General features: G+C 37.8%; 1 protein-coding gene across 1 annotated transcript in view; it reads left to right on the plus strand.

Moving 5' to 3' along the window:
• The window catches only part of LOC137640140 (endoplasmic reticulum transmembrane helix translocase), a 141,701-nt gene that overhangs the window by 35,306 nt on the left and 84,132 nt on the right, over positions 1–22,263 (plus strand). Inside the window, exons 4-9 of the mRNA XM_068372632.1 lie at positions 2,704–2,776; positions 3,981–4,136; positions 9,228–9,381; positions 9,622–9,774; positions 10,132–10,314; positions 18,078–18,336. Coding sequence (XP_068228733.1) covers positions 2,704–2,776; positions 3,981–4,136; positions 9,228–9,381; positions 9,622–9,774; positions 10,132–10,314; positions 18,078–18,336 — 978 coding nt within the window. The remainder of the gene's footprint in view (positions 1–2,703; positions 2,777–3,980; positions 4,137–9,227; positions 9,382–9,621; positions 9,775–10,131; positions 10,315–18,077; positions 18,337–22,263) is intronic.

Raw genomic sequence — 22,263 nt, forward strand, 5'->3', positions numbered from 1 at the left:
TTAATGTTACTATACTTAAAATATTTTACTTTTCTTTATTTCCTTTCCTCACTGGGCTATTTTTCCCTGTTGGGGCCGCTGGGCTTATAGCATCCTGCTTTTCCAACTAGGGTTGTAGCTTAGCATTTAATAATAATAATAATAACAAGAATTTTACAGGATTATTGTATTGTATTAGTTTTTGTCTACATTGCATTCTGCTAATCCATACCTTCCTTTAGTTTTCCTGTTCTCTGGATGTTCATGGACTTTATGCTTACCTTGCTTTAAATTTCCCTGTGAAACTTCACTTGGTATGAGCTGTTTGAAAAAATTCAGTTTTTAAAAGTAATTTGTATTTTACCTAACTTTACAAACAAACCTGAGTCCTTTAGTAGGAGTATATTAATTTCAGTGAAGCAGGAACGTCTGTTTAAACTTTTAATGAGGTAAACATGTTGCCTGATGGGTGGTGGTTAGGCCTCACCCACTTGACAGTTGGAGGACCCTTAACCCTTCCACTACAAGGCAGCAGATCATCTTCATTAGTTGCTTACAAGATTTGTTACCATCGGATATACATGCACACGTACTCTGATAACCTACATTTCCATCTTTATTTTTTTTACTGCTAATTACAGAATGAATTTTTCATAAGTTTTTTATTATTGTAATTTTCTATAAACAACCAAACAATTCTTTTTATTCATTGTGAAGTGATTATACTGTAGAATAATTGTTCTGAAATTTATTTTTTTTTATGTTATTTTACTTTAAAGAATAGCGAAGTGATTATGTGATTGAGTAATAATTCCATGATAGATAGCCATCGAAAGATATAAAACTACTCGTCGGTAACGGTCCTTACGTTGTACAGAAATGCAAAGGAAATATCCGTGTGTGTCCTTTGAAACAATAAATCTACTATAATGTCTAATTACTAGGCATACGATGAGAGAGATTTGGTTCATTATACAAATATGTTCTTTCATTCTTTTATTGCTCCATCTTATGTGACCTGGGTTCCCATTGAACTATGAACTGGATATTTTTTTTTTCTTTTTGGTATTTCAAGTGCTTGAAAATAGGAACTATTCAGTTCAGTTTTATAAGTCAAAGACTGCGTAGAAATGTCAGCAAATGAAAATAATTACTTCTACTCTCAAAGACAATGGACAAAACTAACATGAAATATATTATATATCTAAGAAATGAAAATTATGTTATTTTGTAGATATGATAGTTGAATAAATAAGGAATTGAATAATAGAAAAATAAATCTTGCCTTTCATTGTGTTCACACACAAGTGTTACAAATGTGATCGGTGTTACTGATATTAAGGAATTTTTTTAAGATCTGTGCATTGCAACTAAATGATGTAGGAATTTAGAATATTATAAAAAAATAAGGGGAAGATTTAAATCGATTGAGACAGTTTCATGTCATTATTTATTGCATAGAGATAATTTGGCGTGATTTTAGATATAATTTTGTGATGAAATTGAACCAAACAGCAGTTCTCAACAATTTGCATGGCTGTGTCTTGGGTGGCATTGTGGGATAGAAGCAGGGTGTGAGAGCAACACAGCTACATCTCCCTTCAGAGAATGCTTTTTGTGTGATTTGATCATGTATGCCAACATAGAACCACACTAAAATACCTGTTAATCACGAATAAAGACAAGAATTGTAAATCTCGGTTGGTTGTGTTGTGAGATGTGAGGATAGCTACGTCTCTAAGCTGGGGGGATAGTTAGAGTAATGCTTCACGTAGGAAATGTCACCGTCGGCTAAAGAGAGTGGTGTAATTTTGCATGGTAATGTAATAACACACATGAATATTTTTACACAATTAGGAATAAAAGTAAGAATCCCAAAGTCTTCATTGGTTGGCTGAAGAAAGGAGGAGGGTCTAAAATCAAAGTGAGGATGTTTTTTAGTGAAATATCCCTCAGGTGTGATATACGGCCATGTGTTGTACTGTTAGGTAGGATATATGAATGGTTTTAGCTTCCATGTTATTAATATTAGTACAGTTCAGTAAATGATGCATACAGTACGTCATAGTGTGTCATACCTTGCATATTTAGACGTTCAGTGTACATCACCTTTGACTTACAGGATGATTGAGGTGGGCAGTATAACAAGAAAAACAAAGATTTATATAATTAGGAATAATAGAAATTACTGTATAATTATTTTACGGATGCTGTATAGGTTCTTCGACGACTGCTTTCTAGTCTCCTGGTAGTGATCTAGCCTAACACCTCTAACATCTTCATGCTCAGGTTAATAGGAGTCATCCCTTTTGCTTTTTTCCTAGGTTAGTAAACCAGCCAGATTGGTTTTAAGGTCTTCTGACCTCCTGAGGTTGAGACTCCTATTAAAAGTCAAGGTTTATATAAGGTGTAGGAACAACTTACAGACCTTCAAATTACATGCCCGCCTCTGAGGTGAAGGTCAAAGTGAAGATTAACCGACTCCGCCACCTACTACCACTACCTCATTAAAAGAGTAAAAGGTTGTTCCAGCATCGTTGAAATCATATGCCTGTGAAAGGTCTCAGAATTGTAGTTTGGACAAATACAAATTACTTTTAAATCATGTACATTTCTTTTACACTATATGTAATGTGTTTCTTTCATGTGGCTCTTTTTTTTTTTTTTTTGCTGTAAAATACTTGTGCTCCTGCAAATATTTTTCATAATTTATTTTCTTTCTAGTCTTCAGATGGATGTACCAGAGTTCGTAGAACTGTTTAAAGAAAGGGCAACAGCTCCGTTCTTTGTATTCCAAGTAAGTGTAATTAGTATGTTACTCTAACTTCATCTGTTTTTCAATATTTTATGTTGCCGCAAGTTGAAAATTTTGATTTTATAATTTGAATTAAAAGAAACTGATGTAAGGAATTTTATCTCTCGGGTCTATTTACTGTATAATGAAAACAGCAGTGGATAGGCAAACATTGCCGTCATTTCAAATATATAATAGGTTGGCCAAGGCACCAGCCACCCATTGAAATACTACTGCTAGAGATTTATTGGATCCTTTGAGAGGCTAGTTAATATTACATTGGAGCCCCCTCTGATTATGACTAATTTTTCCTTTGCCTCCACATACATCAAATAGTCTGGCCTATTCCTTACACTTTCTCCATTTTCCTCATACACCTGAGGTAACCAAAATAAATATATATATATATATATATATATGTGTATATATATATATATATATATATGTATATATATATATATATATATGTATATATATACACACACACACACATATATATATATATATATATACATATATATCTATGTATATATATATATATATATATACATATATATATGTATATATATACATATATATGTATATATATATGTATATATATATGTATATATATATATATATATATGTATATATATATATATATATACATATATATGTGTATATATATATATATATATACATATATATGTGTATATATATATATATATATACATATACATATATATATACATATATACATATATATATATACATATATATATATATATATATACAGTATATATACAGTATATATATATATATACATACATACATATACATATATTCACACCCTTTAAAAGAATTAACTTTTCACTCAACCAGAAATGACTGTAGATGCACCATTTTTTCAACTTGATATAAAAAATCATTATTAATTTCAAGAAATAATTGTTCCTTCTTCAGTGGAGAGGGACCAGTCTCTACTTTTGTATATAAGAATATTAACTTTTGAGATTATATTCTAAAAGATTTTAAATAGTGATAATTTTTACTCGAGTTTACTAGTGGCATGTTTCCTAATATAAAGGGACAAAGCCTTGCCTTATGAATAGGCTCTTGTAAAGCATTGGAATTTAATTTTATCTGTGATTTGGAAATAATATATTAAAAGTGAAAGAATAAAATTCTGTATATATTGTTAAACTTTCTCTTATTTCTCATTTTTCAGGTATTTTGTGTAGGACTGTGGTGTCTAGATGAATATTGGTATTATTCATTATTCACCTTATTTATGCTTGTTATATTTGAGTGCACTCTTGTTCAGCAGCAACTCCGCAATATGTCTGAAATTCGTAAGATGGGCGCAAAACCATATATGATTCATGTAAGTATTTAAACTTGCATCTATGACTAACTGGGTTAGCGCTATAACTTTTGACTTGTGGGTCTGGCTAGAATATTTTATAATATTGTTTGCTAATTAGAGAAAACTGTTCAAAGTTTTAAAAATCCTTAGGTAATGTATTAGAAACTTTTATTTTCTGGGTAATCTTTTCTCTTCAAGTCATTATCGTAGCTAATCTGTACTTGAGGAAAACATTATAAGATATGATATTGTGAGGAATATATCGTGATAGGCATCATTTGCATTATATTTTCCATGGTCCATTGTAGATGGTACTTGTTTAATCTCTTGTAGGCTGGCGAAGAAACACGAACAATGATAGGTCTCTTTAATAAGAGGTTACTATACAAATTGACGGCTAAACAGAGACTAACAATATTTGTTACATACATACAGAAGAAAGGTATTTACAAAACTCTCACTTGTTTATTTACATAAGACACCAACTACCATTACAATATAATTTCCGAACAACCCATTACATAACTAGTAAACAAAATAAATACAGACATTTGGAGGTATATCACACAGTACTAAAGGTTCTTCTTAGTACCTCTTCATCCACCAGTGGAACTGTTTTATAATTATTACCTGTCCAACTCTATTAGCTTTACTTCACCTCCTATAGAAATAAGTATTGCGGGTAACTTCATGAGAATGACCTTGTACAGTAGGGTCCCGAATTAAGCGTGTTCGAATTACACGATTCCCCTTTTCCACGATCGCTATTTTTCAAAAATAAATTTTCTGTATCCACGAGGCTGTTCAAAGTTCGCGAGTCAAGCACTACAAAATGTATCAAATCTATTGTCTTTTTAAGTATATTGGTAGCCCTAAATACGGTGATTTATAATAAATGTTACAAAACAATATTAACATTACATTTCATTAACATAATTTCATAATGAATAGCCTATTTAAGGATAAAATTCCACATCAACAATGAAATCAACTGTTAACTGTGCGAGTCCAGCTGACAAAATGTAAACAGAAATGTGGTTACGTTCTCGGCAATCTTTATCTTTCTCCAACCTTACGATAATTGTAATGGTAGTGTTAATGATGGTATATTAAAGCATTATTTTTGTTTAGTACAGTATATTTAAAAGCCTTATTTTTCCCTCTGGGCGTTCAAGGTTTTCACGAGTAGACTGGGTTCGTTTATCGGCAGTGAATAGCCTAAACTTCGGTAACGAGTCGTCAATATTTTGTCATATTTTAAACAGTAGGCTATACATTTGATTTGCAAACATTGGTTTTGTAGAGTAGACGGTAAAATAAAATCTAGAGAGAGAGAGAGAGAGAGAGAGAGAGATTTGATGGCAGAAATCTCTCTCTCTCTCTCTCTCTCTCTCTCTCTCTCTCTCTCAGAAATCTCTCTCTCTCTCTCTCTCTCTCTCTCTCTCTCTCTCTCTCTCTAGATTTTATTTTACCGTCTACTCTACAAAACCAATGTTTGCAAATCAAATGTATACTGTTTAAAATATGACAAAATATTGACGACTCGTTACCGAAGTTTAGGCTATTCACTGCCCATAAACGATAACAAACCCTTTAATGCAAACTAACTGTATCCTTTGATATTCCTCTATATTTATCACGAATTCCTTCTATACCTCCTCAGACACTCTTATTTCAAATATCTAAATTATTCTTATCACAACTAACACCATCTAGTCATTTGCATTCCATTATATCTATTATTCCTCTGGATCTTATTCCCTTTCCTTATTCTGTTTATTCGATGGGATTCTTTTTTCCCTTTACCGTCTTTCAGAATCTATTTTTAGCCACTGGCAACCAAATCCCCCCTTCCCCCGTCTCCTACCGACTCCCCTGCGAGTCCACCCAGCCTATCTCATCACTCCCCCCCCCTTCATCCTCCCCTGTTCTAGGTCTGTAACCTTCTGCGTCATAATCTCTCTCTCTCTCTCTCTCTCTCTCTCTCTCTCTCTCTCTCTCGTTATACAATACTTACAAATAGATGAAGAAACCAAAATCGGTTTTCTTGAAGTGTCAATTAATTACAAAACGAAAAAATTATACCGTGTATACATCCATTTCAATCATAGCTTAAAATACGGTAACCGATTTCGTCCGCAAACCACTATTTTTTAGGAAACACCATTCTATTCCAGAAAATTTTTACTCTTTAAATGTCAATTGCGCTATAATAAAACATGTACTTATGTTGTAAAATTTCGGGTGTGTTTTAAAAATCGAGTATTGCTAACTTATTTTTGTTTTACTTTTGGCTGTGATCACATCAGCTGATGTCTAGCTTCCGCGCGAATACAATAACAAAGAATTGTTTACACCATTTCTTAACTTATTCAAACCATCTATACAGTTAATATTACATAAGCACCAATGTGTTATAACCTATCATATTTATTGTTTAGTACTTTAAAACCATCTCTCTCTCTCTCTCTCTCTCTCTCTCTCTCTCTCTCTCTCTCTCTCTCTCATCGAACGTTATAGCGGTAACCTAATTGTTCGGTGACTTTAAAAATAGGCCTAGTACTTTCTTCTTTACCTTTTTTGCATATGGGTCCATAATTAAGGTGGGTACAAGTTGACTTATAACTGAAGTTAGGAAAAGTATTTTGGATATGGAAAGGACAATTATCTTTCGTAACAGTTTAGAATTATCGTAAGTTATCACTCTGTCATTAGCGGCAGTTTGCTATTGTGGATTAAACGCATAAGGAAAAAAAAATTTCCAGCTTTGCTACGAATTTAGGAATTTATATGGATACGGTAAGTAAAATATTTGTAATAACATAATGTTTACTAAATGTTTGTAATATCATTAGTTATGACTTAGATCATGTGTGTTTAATGCATTCGTTTGTTTATTATGATCGAAGATGGAGCGTAAACAAATGGAAGGTTTCCGTTTCAGGCGGCATCATAAAGAAAAACATTTCATAAATGGCATTCATTTCATTTATTTGAAAGTTCTAATAAAAAATAATTAGAACATTGGTAATAACAAATTCAACATATAATCTATACTTGGTAAAATTGCTGTCAATTCAAAAACACAGATGTATAAATGCGTCTGTTTCTTCGTTGTGATCAGAGTTAAACGTAAACAAAACATTGGTTGTCGTTTTCTATTCTGCTTTTTAGCGTGTTTAGGAAACGCATGATATAAAATCGCCTTTATTTTGATAATTCTGGATTTTCAATCATACAAGCTAGTCTATAGAGTGATGGTTTTGCTATTCACCAGTTGTATTATACAATAGATATGACAAACATTAAAATTTGTCTGTATTTTGGGTTGTGTTGTAACGGGAAATATATGGTGTTTACACCTATCCTGGTTATAATTTTAACCATTTTTCAAGTTATTAGAACTTTAAAGTATATTAAATGTTTTATTTATTTACAAAAACAATTTGATATTATAAAGAAATACAGTATAGTACAAAGAAAGTATTGGAAATGGGTAGTAAACACATTTGAATAGGCAAATTGCTGGTTGCCATGGCCACAATGGAATTATTTCTGTTAGTTGTGTTTCGAAATTCGCGATTTTCCATTTACACGAGGTCATTAATCGACCAAATTCTCGCATAATTCGGGACCCTACTGTACTACTATTCTGTAACATGAAGTGGGTATTACATATATTTCAAGCTTGTTTTGAATCAAGTCCCTCCAGGTTTGAGCTTGGAAAAGGAACTTCATGAAAATGGTCTTGTACTACTATTCTGTAGCATTGAGTGGGTATTTCATATATTTCAAGCTTGTTTTGAATCAAATCCCGCCAGGTTTGAGCTTGGAAAAGCATTTTCACAAATGCCATTGTTAGTAGAAGTTAGTTAAGACTTTGAAGATACGTTTATATGCTATTATTGTACTGTACTATGTTTTCTGGAAGAATTTTGTTTTGAGAGAGAATTAGTAAGAGCTAAATGCACTTTGAATGAGAGGATGTCATAAACCATAGGGAATTGGTAAAAGGTGGTGGATGTTGCAAAGAACATTTAATGATGACTGTAGCGAGTCATGCAAAAGACACAATTTTTTACCCTATTAGCTTTGTTTAATGATTTCTGTAAATCTTACTTGATATGCTTGTGCTGCCTCTTTGTCTGCAGATGCCAATTCCCCCAGAAATTTTATGTTTTTCAAATCTATATCTTAAATTTATCAACTCAATTCTTGCTTGCTGCAAAGGGTATTATTTCTCTGCCCGGAGCTATTTTCATAAGTCTTCATGCAATCTGACTGTTTATTTAAACATGTTGCTTACAAAGCTTATTGTGATAAAGATGGGAAGGTTAAAAACTTATTTCTTTCCACAGTTGTAATAACCCAGATTAAATTGGTGTAAGAAAGGTTTAAATAATTATATTTTAAACGTGGGAGGAAGTTTATGATATTATGGTCATCCCCATTCTGTTTTGACTGTAGCAGATTCAAAGGCTGAAGTGGCATTATCATCATCATTCGCTCAGTAAGCAAGTAGTCTAGCCCAGTCCAGATTTCCCCTGAACTAAAAGTGTATTTCTTTTACACTGTGAACTTTAATATGATTGTAAAACATATTTCCTAGAAGTTAGAAAAAATTTTCCCTGGCACGAGAGACAGGGAATGCAGATAATGATCACCTTGAAACAAATTTTATGCACAATAATGCAACGATTGATAACAAATCCTGAGGAGATATCTTTAAACCCCTGTAAAACAAGTGCTGTATAAAAACAGACAAATAATTTGGTTGGAATCTGTGGAGGACATGCATATTCACTCCCTTGTTGACTTTGAAACTGATAAATGTATACAACATGTGCAGCATGTCATTGTTGATAGATGCTGATAAGTCTAATTGCTTTAGTAGAAGCATTTGGATATTGGAAGGAACGAGATTGGAAAATTTCTTAATTTTAAGGTGTAACATTTACATTCCAAGCTTCCAGAGATGATAGCAATCTGAACATCATGAGAGGTTCATAGAAGTAAGATATTTTATTTTTAGAAGTCTGATTTTTGTAGCACAATGTAAAATTTTACACCGGTTTAAGTAAATGTGTAAAGAATTTTATTCTTTTTCAGGTATATCGTAATCGAAGATGGCGTTCTTTAATGACAGATCAATTAGTTCCTGGGGATATTGTGAGTGTAGGTCGTAGCCAAAATGATAATCTTGTACCATGTGATCTTTTACTACTTCGAGGCCCTTGTGTTGTAGATGAAAGCATGTTAACAGGTATGTACTGACATGTTTTGGTGTGATCTCTTTAAATTTGTTGACAGTATAAGATTTTAATTTCGTTAGATTTTTTTATTCCGATCCCATGAAATTTTATGTAATTGTTTTGTTTATTATCTTCAAAATTTGTCCATACAAATTTATATAGTGCTCATTGAGAATTTTTTATTTTTAATGCATGTATATCTTCCTTTAGGATTTGCAAGGTATGAAAAATGTTTTTGATTAATTTTTCAGGAGAATCTGTCCCCCAAATGAAAGAAAGTCTTGAATCAGCTGATTTGGATCGTCCTCTTGACCTTGCTAACGATTCGAAACTTCACATTTTATTTGGAGGGACTAAAGTTGTACAACATACACCACCAAGCAAAACTGTAACAGGTTTGAGAGGTAGGTGGAATATAGGATGTGTTGCAGGTAGGCTTTTATCTGTCAAGAGTTGTGAACGGAGAATATTGATTGATATCCAGTAATATCATAATTCTCAGAATAGCAACTTATTATTTTACACAGGCATTTTCCCTAGACATCTCTTAACCACATTTGTTATTTTTTTAATTTGATCAATAGAATTTTCAGTGTATAGGATTAGAATAAAGTAACATTTGCACATTCAAGAATGTAATTTTTTAAATGGAATTGTGAGTCTATTTCTGTACAGTAGTTGCATTAACTTTATCTTGATTTATTAATGTTATGTATTACTCCTTTACACAGATACAAAGCAGTTTTATTTTCTATTTCCAGCTCCTGACAATGGCTGTGTGTGCTATGTACTTCGTACAAACTTCAATACTGCACAGGGAAAATTACTAAGGACAATCTTATATGGTGTTAGCAGAGTTACTGCAAATAATTTAGAGACATTTGCTTTCATTCTGTTTCTACTAGTGTTCGCTGTGGCTGCAGCATCTTATGTTTGGATTAAAGGTATGTAATTCGTAATTTCGGTAGGATTTGTATTTCATATATTGCAGGCATTATTATAGCTATGTTCTGTAGATATGTATGGTAAAACTTGTTTATGGAATTTTATGTAATAGAACTGTAATTACTTCAATGAATCTTTTATTTATTTATTTATTATTATTATTATTTTTTAATTGACTTGTTTGATGGAATGTCATCCAGCATTACTGAACAGAGTTGTTACATGGCAAAATTTTTAGTATCTGTATTATTTTGATTCATGCCTGCGAGTCCCATTGCTAATACAGTATTCTTCAATTGTGTGCTTCTTGGCCGTAAAAGATGAAAAAAAATTTTTTTTTGTCTTCCATCATTGCTGATTTTGGTTACATTGTCAGATTTTTAGAATCTTTTATTTCTGGTAATTTGTGTATGTCACTTATAAGATATGATGATTCGCGTTCTGACTTTCTTGGTACTTTTAATTTCCATCTCTCAAAGTTGGGAAATTTGGTTAATCTTTTGAATGATGAGTTCCATATTTAATTATGGCGAATGTGAGAAGTTTGATTTAACCCTGTAATTTTTCATGTCTCTAGAATACCACATGTCAATACTACATAATCTATACTTTGATTTATGGTGTTGGTACAAATGGTTGAAGTCTCAAAATACTTTTCTATTAATGTCAAAGTGTTACTGTACGTTTGTTTAATTTAGCTCATATGAAAGCGGTTGCTCTTTTTGGTAGAGTGTTTGAAGTATAAGATGAACCATTATAATGCCAACATTTCTAAAACTAAAGCTTACAAGAAATTACTCTCATAGGCAGGCAAGACTTAGTAAATGGTAATCTGTAAATACTGAATATATAAATTAAAGACAAATTAAACCCATTGAAGAGTTGTGGTGCTCGTTATCCCAAAAATAACGCACATTATAGTAATATTGTTATATATTTAAATTGGTCGTGGGAAGGCCTATTGCTAAAAAGTCCCTTGGGACTTTAGCGATCACTATCCTCCTTTAGGAGGGAGGCTCAGTATTATAAACCCTCCAATATGAACATCATGTGAGTATAGAAATTCTATTTTATTATTGAATTTTCAATATTAATCTTACCCGATAATCATGTAGCTGTCAACTCTGTTGCCCGACAGAAATCTACGGTCGGGATACGCCAGCGATCGCTATACAGGTGGGGGTGTACACAACAGCGCCATCTGTGGTCAGGTACTCCAGTACTTCTTGTCAACACCACCTCAATTTTTCCTCTGTCGTGCCACCGGCTAGACCTACATGGATACGCTGTTGATTCTGGAGTTATTGTTCACGATTTGGTGATGTATTTGCTCTAGAGTTTAGCCTTCGCTATTCAGGAAGCTTTATCATTAGCTTAGCAAGTTTTTGGAATTAATTTGATTTAATTTTTTATTTAATTTTGGTGACGAAGAGAGTATGAACTCTCTTTCACTTTTAAATGGCCGACCCTTCCCTTAGACGGAAGTGTTGGTGTCGAAGAGAGTATAGACTCTCTTTCTTAATTTTGCTTAACAAAGTTATAGATTTATTTTATATCTCTCCGCCTTTTATAGGCCTCTTCGATTAACTTCCTTTTATATAAACTTATTAAAATTAATTTTTATGTTTGTTTATATGCGACCTTTCCTAATAGTAGGCGGTCTTTTCTTGGAACCGAAGTTAATTAACATTGAGCCCGTCATTTCGTTTTTACCTGTTAACATATTATGCTATTTTAATGTTTTTGAAAGAATTTCTTTGATAATCTCGTACTGTTTTCAAAGTTGAACTAACGTTTTGTTTTGTCTCTGCAGTTGTTGACGTTCAGAACGTTCAACTTGCGCTCTATCGTTACGATAGAGAGAGAGTATTCACGGTTTCACGTTGCAGTAAGAGTAAACCGATTCTAGCGTTTTGTTCATTCTTTCTTAGCTTAAATGGTTTTAATTCTAATAAAGGAACTTTTTATTTGGGAAATCTTTCAGTTTTTTTCCTTTAACAATAATATGTTTTAACGATATATATAATTGGGCTCATCTCTCAGGTTCTAAGTCAAGAGAGAGAGAGAGAGAGATAGAGACGGAGGGAGAGAGAGGAGGATAAACGTTTCGTTCAAGCGGGTAACGTTGTTATCGTTTTTGCTCTTCTCCCTAGTCTCTTTAGGGGAAGAAGGTAAACGTTTCAAGAGTTTTATTCTTGTTCCCAGGCTTTATGCGGTGAGAGATTTTAAATGTAGTTTATTTGATCTAGTGTTTAGTCTCTTTTCCAGCCACTGAATTATTTATCTTAAATTATGTTTTTCTGTTACATTGTAATACTGTTTTCGCAATTACTAACTTTTAATGAAAGATAGAATTGCGTGTTTCAGGTACAAACCACTTAAAGTTTCGAGTTCAGTGAAATAAGTGCAAACAGAAAATCAAAAGTGATAAAGTGATAAGCGCAAAGTGTTACAGTGTTGCGTTCGAGGGTTCGTCTGTTCGTGCCAGTTGTTCGCCTAGTCTGGGACCTCTTAAAAGCTCCCAAGCCCAGGGGAGAAGTAACGTCGAAGGACTTATGGGTTCATCAGGCCTTGATCGACGAACAGACGTTTCCCTCCGTGGTTTCGGGTGTAACCAACTCGCGTAGCCGACGTGATCACCCCACCCACACAAAGACGAGAGAGCCCATTTATTCCTCGTCTGCGGAAGAGGTTTCTCGCAGAAACCATGGACCAAATCTTGCAGCTTTTAAGTGCAAGTCGGTCCCTTCCGCGCAAGTCCAACACCTAGGTGTAGCCATTAGCACTGGGTCAGTTCGGACTTGCTGCAGTACGACAACTGCACACCTCCCAGAGAGGCAAGCTGGTACCGCAACAGGCAGTAACTCCGTCTGTTGCCGCACCAGCTGTTTTAGACCCTCAGTCTCAACGGACAGTAGCTCCGTTTGTTGTTGTCTTTCATAGACCCTAGTGGTCCATGCTGCAGACTATACAGTCTCAGCTTGCTCCTTCATACAGGAGTATCATGCTGGAAGGTTGACAATGTAGCCTGTTAACCTACAACCCGCCGAGGTTGTGCGCTCAGCAGATACTGCGGCTGCCTGCTCCCACCCTCCACCTGTGAGAGCTCCACCTCCGATGCGCAGTCCACCCTGCCAGACGCATGTTCTTGCTGCGCCTCCTGCTTTCATGCGTGAGTTGCCGCATCGGGAGTTGCCGGGTTCCAGCACTATGAGGCAACCTCCTCAACCCATGAGGCAGGAGCCTCATGCTATGCGGCAACCTCCTCTACCCATGAGGCAGGAGCCTCATGCTATGAGGAACCTCATGCTATGCGGCATCCTCCTCAACCCATGAGGCAGGAGCCTCATGCTATGCGGCAACCTCCTCTACCCATGAGGCAGGAGCCTCATGCTATGCGGCATCCTCCTCAAACCATGAGGCAGGAGCCTCATGCTATGCGGCATCCTCCTCAACCCATGAGGCAGGAGCCTCATGCTATGCGGCATCCTCCTCAACCCATGAGGCAGGAGCCTCATGCTATGAGGAGCCTCATGCTATGAGGAGCCTCATGCTATGCGGCATCCTCCTCAATCCATGAGGCAGGAGCCTCATGCTATGCGGCAACCTCCTCTACCCATGAGGCAGGAGCCTCATGCTATGCGGCATCCTCCTCAACCCATGAGGCAGGAGCCTCATGCTATGCGGCATCCTCCTCAACCCATGAGGCAGGAGCCTCATGCTATGAGGAGCCTCATGCTATGGGGCATCCTCCTCAAACCATGAGGCAGGAGCCTCATGCTATGCGGCAACCTCCTCAACCCATGAGGCAGGAGCCTCATACTATGCGGCATCCTCCTCAACACATGCGGCATGAGCCTCATCCCTTGCAGCATGAGCCTCATCCCATGCAGCATGAGCCTCATACCATGCAGCATGAGCCTCATCCCATGCAGCATGAGCCTCATCCCATGCAGCATAAGCCGCACGCCATGCAACATGCTCTGCATACCGTACAGCATGCTCTACATACAGCATGCTCTGCATACAGCATGCTCTGCATACAGCATGCTCTGCATACCTTACCGCATGCTCCTCAGTCACACATCTTTGGTTGTTGCCAACTCACAAGACTGTCAAGCAGTTTCATAACGTTGCCTTCTGGTCTGCTGCTTTTGCACCAGTGAAACCCTCACTGAGAGAACTTAGCTTTTCTCGGATATGGTTCCTGTAGATGAGAAAGTGCTATTCTCCCTCCTTCTGATATTCCCTTGAGGACTCTGTCATTTGGAGAGGAGCCTTTAGCTGCTTAGCCTCCTATGGACTTTTATTTAAGCATAACATGCTTCCAGGGAGGGTAATGGTTCCGCTTCAGTCGCTAACCCCGTCTGTTACCACACCTGCTCCCATAGACCTTGAGCTTTGTTGCAAGACATGCAGTCCAAGCTTAGTCCTTATTAGAGGATTTTTTGTTTACGGAGTCAGTGTGTCACTGGGAAGACGTTCAACAACCAGCAGAAGTGACTTGTTGTGACGCAGTGCGGCAACCTCAGCAACCCGATAAGGAGTTGTCTGTACGACCCAGACAGTCTAGACAGTTTCGGGTTGTCGCTGTACTTCCTCGCTTCCCCATGGTTGACAGTTCACAGACTGTGCAGCAGTACCATGATCTTGTGTCCGGCTCCGTCAGACGACTGGCTTTTAAGAGCTCCCACAAGTCGTCGCTGTCTGGAGATTCTCAGATGGACTATGGATCTGACCAAGGAACTGGGCCTCCTGGTCAATTTTGAGGAGTCCCAGCTCGTCCCATCCCAGACCATTGTCTACCTGGGTATGAAGCTTCAGAGTCGAGCTTTTCGGGCTTTTCCGTCGGCCCCAAGGATCTACCAAGCCCTAGAATGCATCCAGAGCATGCTGAGAAGGAACCGATGCTCAGTCAGGTAGTGGATGAGTCTAACAGGGACACTTTCATCGCTGGCCCTGTTCATCGAGTTAGGGAGACGCCACCTCCGCCCCCTTCAGTATCATCTAGCTGCTCACTGGATAAAGGACATGACGCTAGAGACGGTCTCAGTTCCTGTTTCCGAAGAGAGGAGGTCTACTCTCACGTGGTGAAAGAACAGCTTTCTTCTCAAGGAAGTCTACCTTTGGCTGTTCAGAAACCCGACCGCCGTCTCTTCTCGGACGCATCAGACACGGGCTGGGGTGCGACTTTGGACGGACAGGAATGCTCGGGAACATGGAATCAGGAGCAAAGGACACTTCACATCAATTGCAAGGAGCTGTTGGCGGTTCATCTGGCCTTGATAAACTTCAAGTCCCTCCAGCTTAACAAGGTGGTGGAGGTGGACTCCGACAACACCACAGCCTTGGCTTACTTCTCCAAGCAGGGAGGGACTCATTCGTGGAAGTTGTTCTAGATCGCAAGGGACCTCCTCATCTGGTCAAAAGATCGAAAGCTCACGCTGGTAACGAGGTTCATTCAGGGCGATATGAATGTCATGGCAGATCGCCTCAGCCGGAAGGGTTAGGTCATCCCCACAGAGTGGACCCTTCACAAGAATGTTTGCAGCAGACTTTGGGCCCTGTGGGGTCAGCCAACCATAGATCTGTTCGCTACCTCGATAACCTAGAGGCTCCCATTGTATTGTTCTCCGATTCCAGACCCAGCAGCAGTTCACGTGGATGCTTTTCTGCTGGATTGGTCCCTTCTCGACCTGTATGCATTCCCGCCGTTCAAGATTGTCAACAGGGTACTTCAGAAGTTCGCCTCTCGCAAAGGGACACGGCTGACGTTGGTTGGCTCCGCTCTGGCCCGCGAGAGAATGGTTCATAGAGGTACTGCAATGGCTGGTCGACATTCCCAGGACTCTTCCTCTAGGAGTGGACCTTCTACGTCTACCTCACGTAAAGAAGGTACACCCAAACCTCCACGCTCTTCGTCTGACTGCCTTCAGACTTTCGAAAGACTCTCAAGAGCTAGGGGCTTTTCGAAGGAGGCAGCCAGAGCGATTGCCAGAGCAAGGAGGACATCCACTCTCAGAGTCTATCAGTCTAAAGGGGAAGTCTTCCGAAGCTGGTACAAGGCCAATGCAGTTTCCTCAACCAGTACCACTGTAACCCAGATTGCTGACTTCCTGTTACATCTAAGGAACGTAAGATCCCTTTCAGCTCCTACGATCAAGGGTTACAGAAGTATGTTGGCAGCGGTTTTCCGCCACAGAGGCTTGGATCTTTCCACCAACAAAGATCTACAGGACCTCCTTAGGTCTTTTGAGACCTCAAAGGAACGTCGGTTGTCCACTCCAGGCTGGAATCTAGACGTGGTCCTAAGGTTCCTTATGTCATCAAGATTTGAACCTCTCCAATCAGCCTCTTTTAAGGACCTCACATTAAAAACTCTTTTCCTCGTGTGCTTGACAACAGCTAAAAGAGTAAGTGAGATCCACGCCTTCAGCAGGAACATAGTTTTCACATCTGAAACGGCTACATGTTCCTTGCAGCTCGGTTTTTTGCTAAAACGAGCTTCCTTCACGTCCTTGGCCTAAGTCGTTCGAGATCCCAAGCCTGTCCAACTTGGTGGGGAACGAACTGGAGAGAGTACTTTGCCCAGTTAGAGCTCTTAGGTACTATCTAAAAAGGTCATAACCTTTACGAGGACAATCAGAAGCCTTATGGTGTGCTATCAAGAAGCCTTCTCTTCCAAGGTCTAAGAACTCAGTTTCTTACTAATTCAGGCTCCTGATTAGGGAAGCACATTCTCATCTGAAGGAAGAAGACCTTGCTTTGCTGAAGGTAAGGACACATGAAGTGAGAGCTGTGGCTACTTCAGTGGCCTTCAAACAGAACCGTTCTCTGCAGAGTGTTATGGATGCAACCTATTGGAGAAGCAAGTCAGTGTTCGCATCATTCTATCTCAAAGATGTCCAGTCTCTTTACGAGAACTGCTACACCCTGGGACCATTCGTAGCAACGAATGCAGTAGTAGGCGGGGGCTCAGCCACTACATTCCCATAATCCCATAACCTTTTTAACCTTTCTCTTGAATACTTTTTATGGGTTGTACGGTCGGCTAAGAAGCCTTCCACATCCTTGTTGATTTGGCGGGTGGTCAATTCTTTCTTGAGAAGCGCCGAGGTTAAAGGTTGTGATGAGGTCCTTTAGTATGGGTTGCAGCCCTTTATACTTCAGCACCTAAGAGTCGTTCAGCATCCTAAGAGGACCGCTACGCTCAGTAAGGAAGACGTACTTAATAAAGGCAGAGTAATGGTTCAAGTCGTCTTCCTTACCAGGTACTTATTTATTTTGTTATTTTTGAATAACTAATAAAATAAAATACGGGATACTTAGCTTCTTTGTTAACTTGTATGCTGGTCTCCACCCACCACCCTGGGTGTGAATCAGCTACATGATTATCGGGTAAGATTAATATTGAAAAATGTTATTTTCATTAATAAAATAAATTTTTGAATATACTTACCCGATAATCATGATTTAATTGACCCACCCTTCCTCCCCATAGAGAACCAGTGGACCGAGGAAAAAAATTGAGGTGGTGTTGACAAGAAGTACTGGAGTACCTGACCACAGATGGCGCTGTTGTGTACACCCCCACCTGTATAGCGATCGCTGGCGTATCCCGACCGTAGATTTCTGTCGGGCAACAGAGTTGACAGCTACATGATTATCGGGTAAGTATATTCAAAAATTTATTTTATTAATGAAAATAACATATTCTGAAGAAATTCTATTTTATTGAAATTTTGCTCTTTTTTTCATTTAGGCACAGAAGATCCTAACAGGAATCGTTACAAACTCTTCTTGGAGTGCACCCTGATTTTAACATCTGTCGTGCCACCGGAATTGCCTATTGAGCTGTCCCTGGCTGTCAATACATCTTTGCTCTCACTATCTAAGCTGTTTGTTTACTGCACCGAGCCGTTTCGTATTCCTTTTGCTGGCAAAATAGATATCTGCTGCTTTGATAAAACAGGGACATTGACCAGCGATGATCTAGTTGTGGAAGGTGTCGCTGGCTTAGAGTAAGTATGCAGTATTATGTATTTGATTGTGCTAGTTTTAGTATTACTTTAATGTCATAAAAATATGGAACTCTGAAATATACCCTGTAGGGAATATAGGAACAGTAGTAGCTTGTGCTACGATTTTAATTCCTTCTGGTAGTGAGCTCGCAACCTTAAATGCCAGTATCCTAAACTAATTTTACTCATAAGAAATTAAGGAAATTCACTGGAAGTGTTTCTCGCGTCTATACACACATGTATACTAATTTTTAAAGTCTTTGTAATGGTAATTTTTGTACAAGCTATAACACCTAACATAAAAATTATTACATACATACATACATACATATACCAAGGCACCTCCCCCAATTTTGGGGGGTAGCCGACATCAACAAAGAAACAAAAACAAAAACAAAAACTTAAAGAAAATATAAAAATTAATAAAGATTAATAATTCCTTAGAGAAAAATAAATGATTGGCAAATTAACTTGCATTTTAAGTGTGATGAAAGTCGTAACTGGGTGTAGTGAGATGAAAGAGGAGGAGGAATTTACTGCTTTGAAGGAGTCTTCCTCCATGAGCACTTATGTAAAATATCAGTAGTTCTGTCTTGAATGACAAATTTGGAGATAATTAGTATTTTTCTTATTTACAAACCTGAGTCCTTTAAATAGGAATAGATGTCAGCTAAAGTGGCGTACTCGGCAGTTATCCTTTTATGACGAGGTATAAACGTGTCCAAAAAGGAACTCATATTCAGATTTTTATAGACAACCTAGCTGTCTGTTGCATCAGAAAAAGGTAATTCTGTTCAAGAATTCTTGATGTTGTAACTTCTCATAATGAGGTTCCTTCAGGAGAGAAATGTGTTCCTCTCACCATTCCATCTATCCAATCTCTCAAAGGAGTGGCGATTGCCCTATCCAGACAGACAGTCCTGCATGCAGAAGTGGATGGATCGTAATTCTTTTTAGAGGTTCTACTGTTAGTTTCAAATATCCAAATAGACCTGTTTGCAATAAAAGAGAACCACAAGTTTCCACTGCGCGTTACATAACTCTTTATGTGGATTTTCAAACACTGGCAAGAGATGCTCTGAATCTGGATTGGATCAGATGGCCATCGATCTCTCAGTTTCCACAGATGAGTTTGATTTCAAAGGCTTTGAATATCAAGATTTTTCAGGTACAGCTGTGCTAATAGCTCCACTGTGGCTGAACCGCCCGATATCCACTTCAGCGTATGAGACCAAGATTACACCCGCTTCGGTATGCACAGCTGCATCAGAAAGTAGGGAGTTGGATTCTTTCCACCTCCTCCTTTCTGACCCAGAACCTTCGTGCTTGGATTTTATCATGTATTTATGAGAGGGATTTCGTAACCTGCAACATGACTTATTTGATGAGCTGCAAGAGGTCTTCATCCACAATACAATTCCAATTCTCGTGGAAAGCTTGGATGGCCTTCCTGAGGAATAGGTCACCTTGTCAGATAACTCCGGACTTCTTGGCTTCCTTTTTGATCCACCTCTTTTAGGATAGGAAGTTCCAGCCATCAACAATCTTGTCATATAAATCGGCATTGTCATAAACTCAACTGTGTTTTTGGCATGAATTTAGACTCAGACATGTTGCATAAGATCACCCAGTTTTTGGTTTTAAGAGGCCATATCCACCAAGACCTGCAGTATCTTGGTATCTGGATAATGTTGCATAAGATCACCCAGTCTTTGGTTTTAAGAAACCATGTCCACCTAAACCTGCAGTATCTTGGTCTCTGGATAGGGTACTTGAGTTTTTGGCAAAATTGAATTTCTCCATCTCCCTTTGCAAAAAATCTTATTTTTAATGGCTTTAGCCTCAGGAAAAAGAATCAGTGACCTTGGGGCTTTCCAGAGAGACCAGGAGTTCATGATCATAACCCCAGGTTGTCTCCTAATCTTAAACCCAGGCCCTCTATTTTGAGCCAAAAACGAAAAGCTTCTTCACGGACGGGATCTACTTTACATTTTGGCTCTAGACTCTGGAGATAGTAACCTCTGTGTGGTGTCTACCCTGCAACTACACTTACAGAGGTCCTCGCCCTCAGAAGGCAGGTGTTTCAAAATACTCAGATCATTGAGCCTCATTCAACAAAAGAAAAACCTATATTTATGGAGGTGCTGTGTTGTATCCAGGACCCTCCCTCCCCCCACCTAGATTCATGCACGGGAGCAGGACAGTGGAATCTCACTTGAAGATTTAAATGGCGACTGGTGCAAGTTGATGCGCAGATAATTTTTTCTAGCTGTTGCATTGTTTTTTTGTCCATGCAGTGATGACAGTAATAATGTTAACCGTAGCAGATGGTTTTCAGCCTTGGAGGTACTTTGTCTAGTTCAATAGTGCCTGACCTCGATGTACTGGCTTATGCACAACGGGGCTTTTTTTCCCACATTAAAGCCCCTAGAACCCGAGACAATATTTCTTTGGCATATGTCGAATTGGATTCCCTGTTCTAGCCTTTCACAGGAAAGTCCTTGGAGATTACATTTTTAAATATTTAACTTAGCCGGTGAATATATAATAGCTGCAACTCTGCGGCTCGACAGAAAACACACTCAAAAAACTCGCGAGCGATCGCTATGAAGGTTGCGGGTGTGCCCACCAGCGCCAACTGTCGGCCAGATACCACTCTTGTATGTAAACAAAACCTTCAATTCTTCTCTGTCGACGTTGACGACAAGACGTATTCATACTCGCTGTAGAACCTGGAGTTTTCTTAACATATTTGGTGAAGTACTTCATTTTGGTTTGAGCTTTCGCAGTACAGGTGTTTTATCTTCAACTTAAATCTTGAACTCGTTTTTTGATAGATTTAATTTTTGATGACTTTGGATTGTTTTTTGGACTTTCCTTGACTTTTAAATGGCCGACCCTTCCCTCAGTACGGAAGTGTGTTTAGGCTTTTAGCAATTATCTTATCACGTTATAAATTAATTATAGATTTTCCTCTATATATTTTATATCTCAACCGCCTTTATTAGGCCTGTTCGATTAGCTTTCCATTTATAATAAACATCAAAATAAATTTTAATGATTTGTTTATATGCGACCTTTCCTGAGAGTAGGCGGTCCTAACTTGGAAACCGAAGTTAAACAACGTTGAGCCCTTTCAATCGTAAATAGCTTTTAAAGAGCTAATGATTTAAAACTTATTAAATGAATGTTTTTTAATAAATATTTTATGAAAGATTTTCTTTGAATAGTCTTCGTACTGTTTCAAAGATGAACTAGCGTTTAGTTTATTTATGCTACGCAGTTTGCGCTCTATCGTTACGATAGAGAGAGAGAGTATCACGGTTTCACTTTGCAGAAAGAGTAAATCGATTCGGACGTTTTGTTCATTCTTCTTTCAAAGCTTAAATGTTTTAAATTCTATTTTAAAGGAACTTTTTAATTGAAATACCTTTCAGTTTTTTCCTTTGGTCAAATAACCTGTTTTTTTGACGAAACGTAAGTGGGCTCTTCTCTTAGGTGCGAAATCAAGAGAGAGAGAGAGAGAGAGATAGAGACGGAGGGAGAGAGAGGAGAGAAAACGTTCCGATCTTTATCTCGTCCCAAGCGGGTAATGTTGTTCTCGAGTTACTCTCGTCCCTAGTCTCTGTACGGGGAGAAAAGATAAAACGTTTTTAGTTTTTTATTCTCGTCCCAAGGCAATGTACGGTGAGAGATTGAAAACGTAGTTTTGAATGAACTAGTGTTTAGTCTCTTCCCCAGCCACTGATTTTTTTATCTTAAAATATGTTTACTGTTTTTTGCTGGTATTAATGTGCTTACATTATACGTCTGATTTCGCAATTACAACCTTTTGATGAGGGTAGAATTGTGTGCTTCAGGTAGAAATCAGTTTTATTCATACCTAATGTGAATTGTTAAAAAATTCGATTTCAGTGAAATAAGTGC

The sequence above is a fragment of the Palaemon carinicauda genome, chromosome 4 (assembly GCF_036898095.1).
Source record: "Palaemon carinicauda isolate YSFRI2023 chromosome 4, ASM3689809v2, whole genome shotgun sequence".
In the NCBI taxonomy this organism is placed as follows: domain Eukaryota; kingdom Metazoa; phylum Arthropoda; class Malacostraca; order Decapoda; family Palaemonidae; genus Palaemon; species Palaemon carinicauda.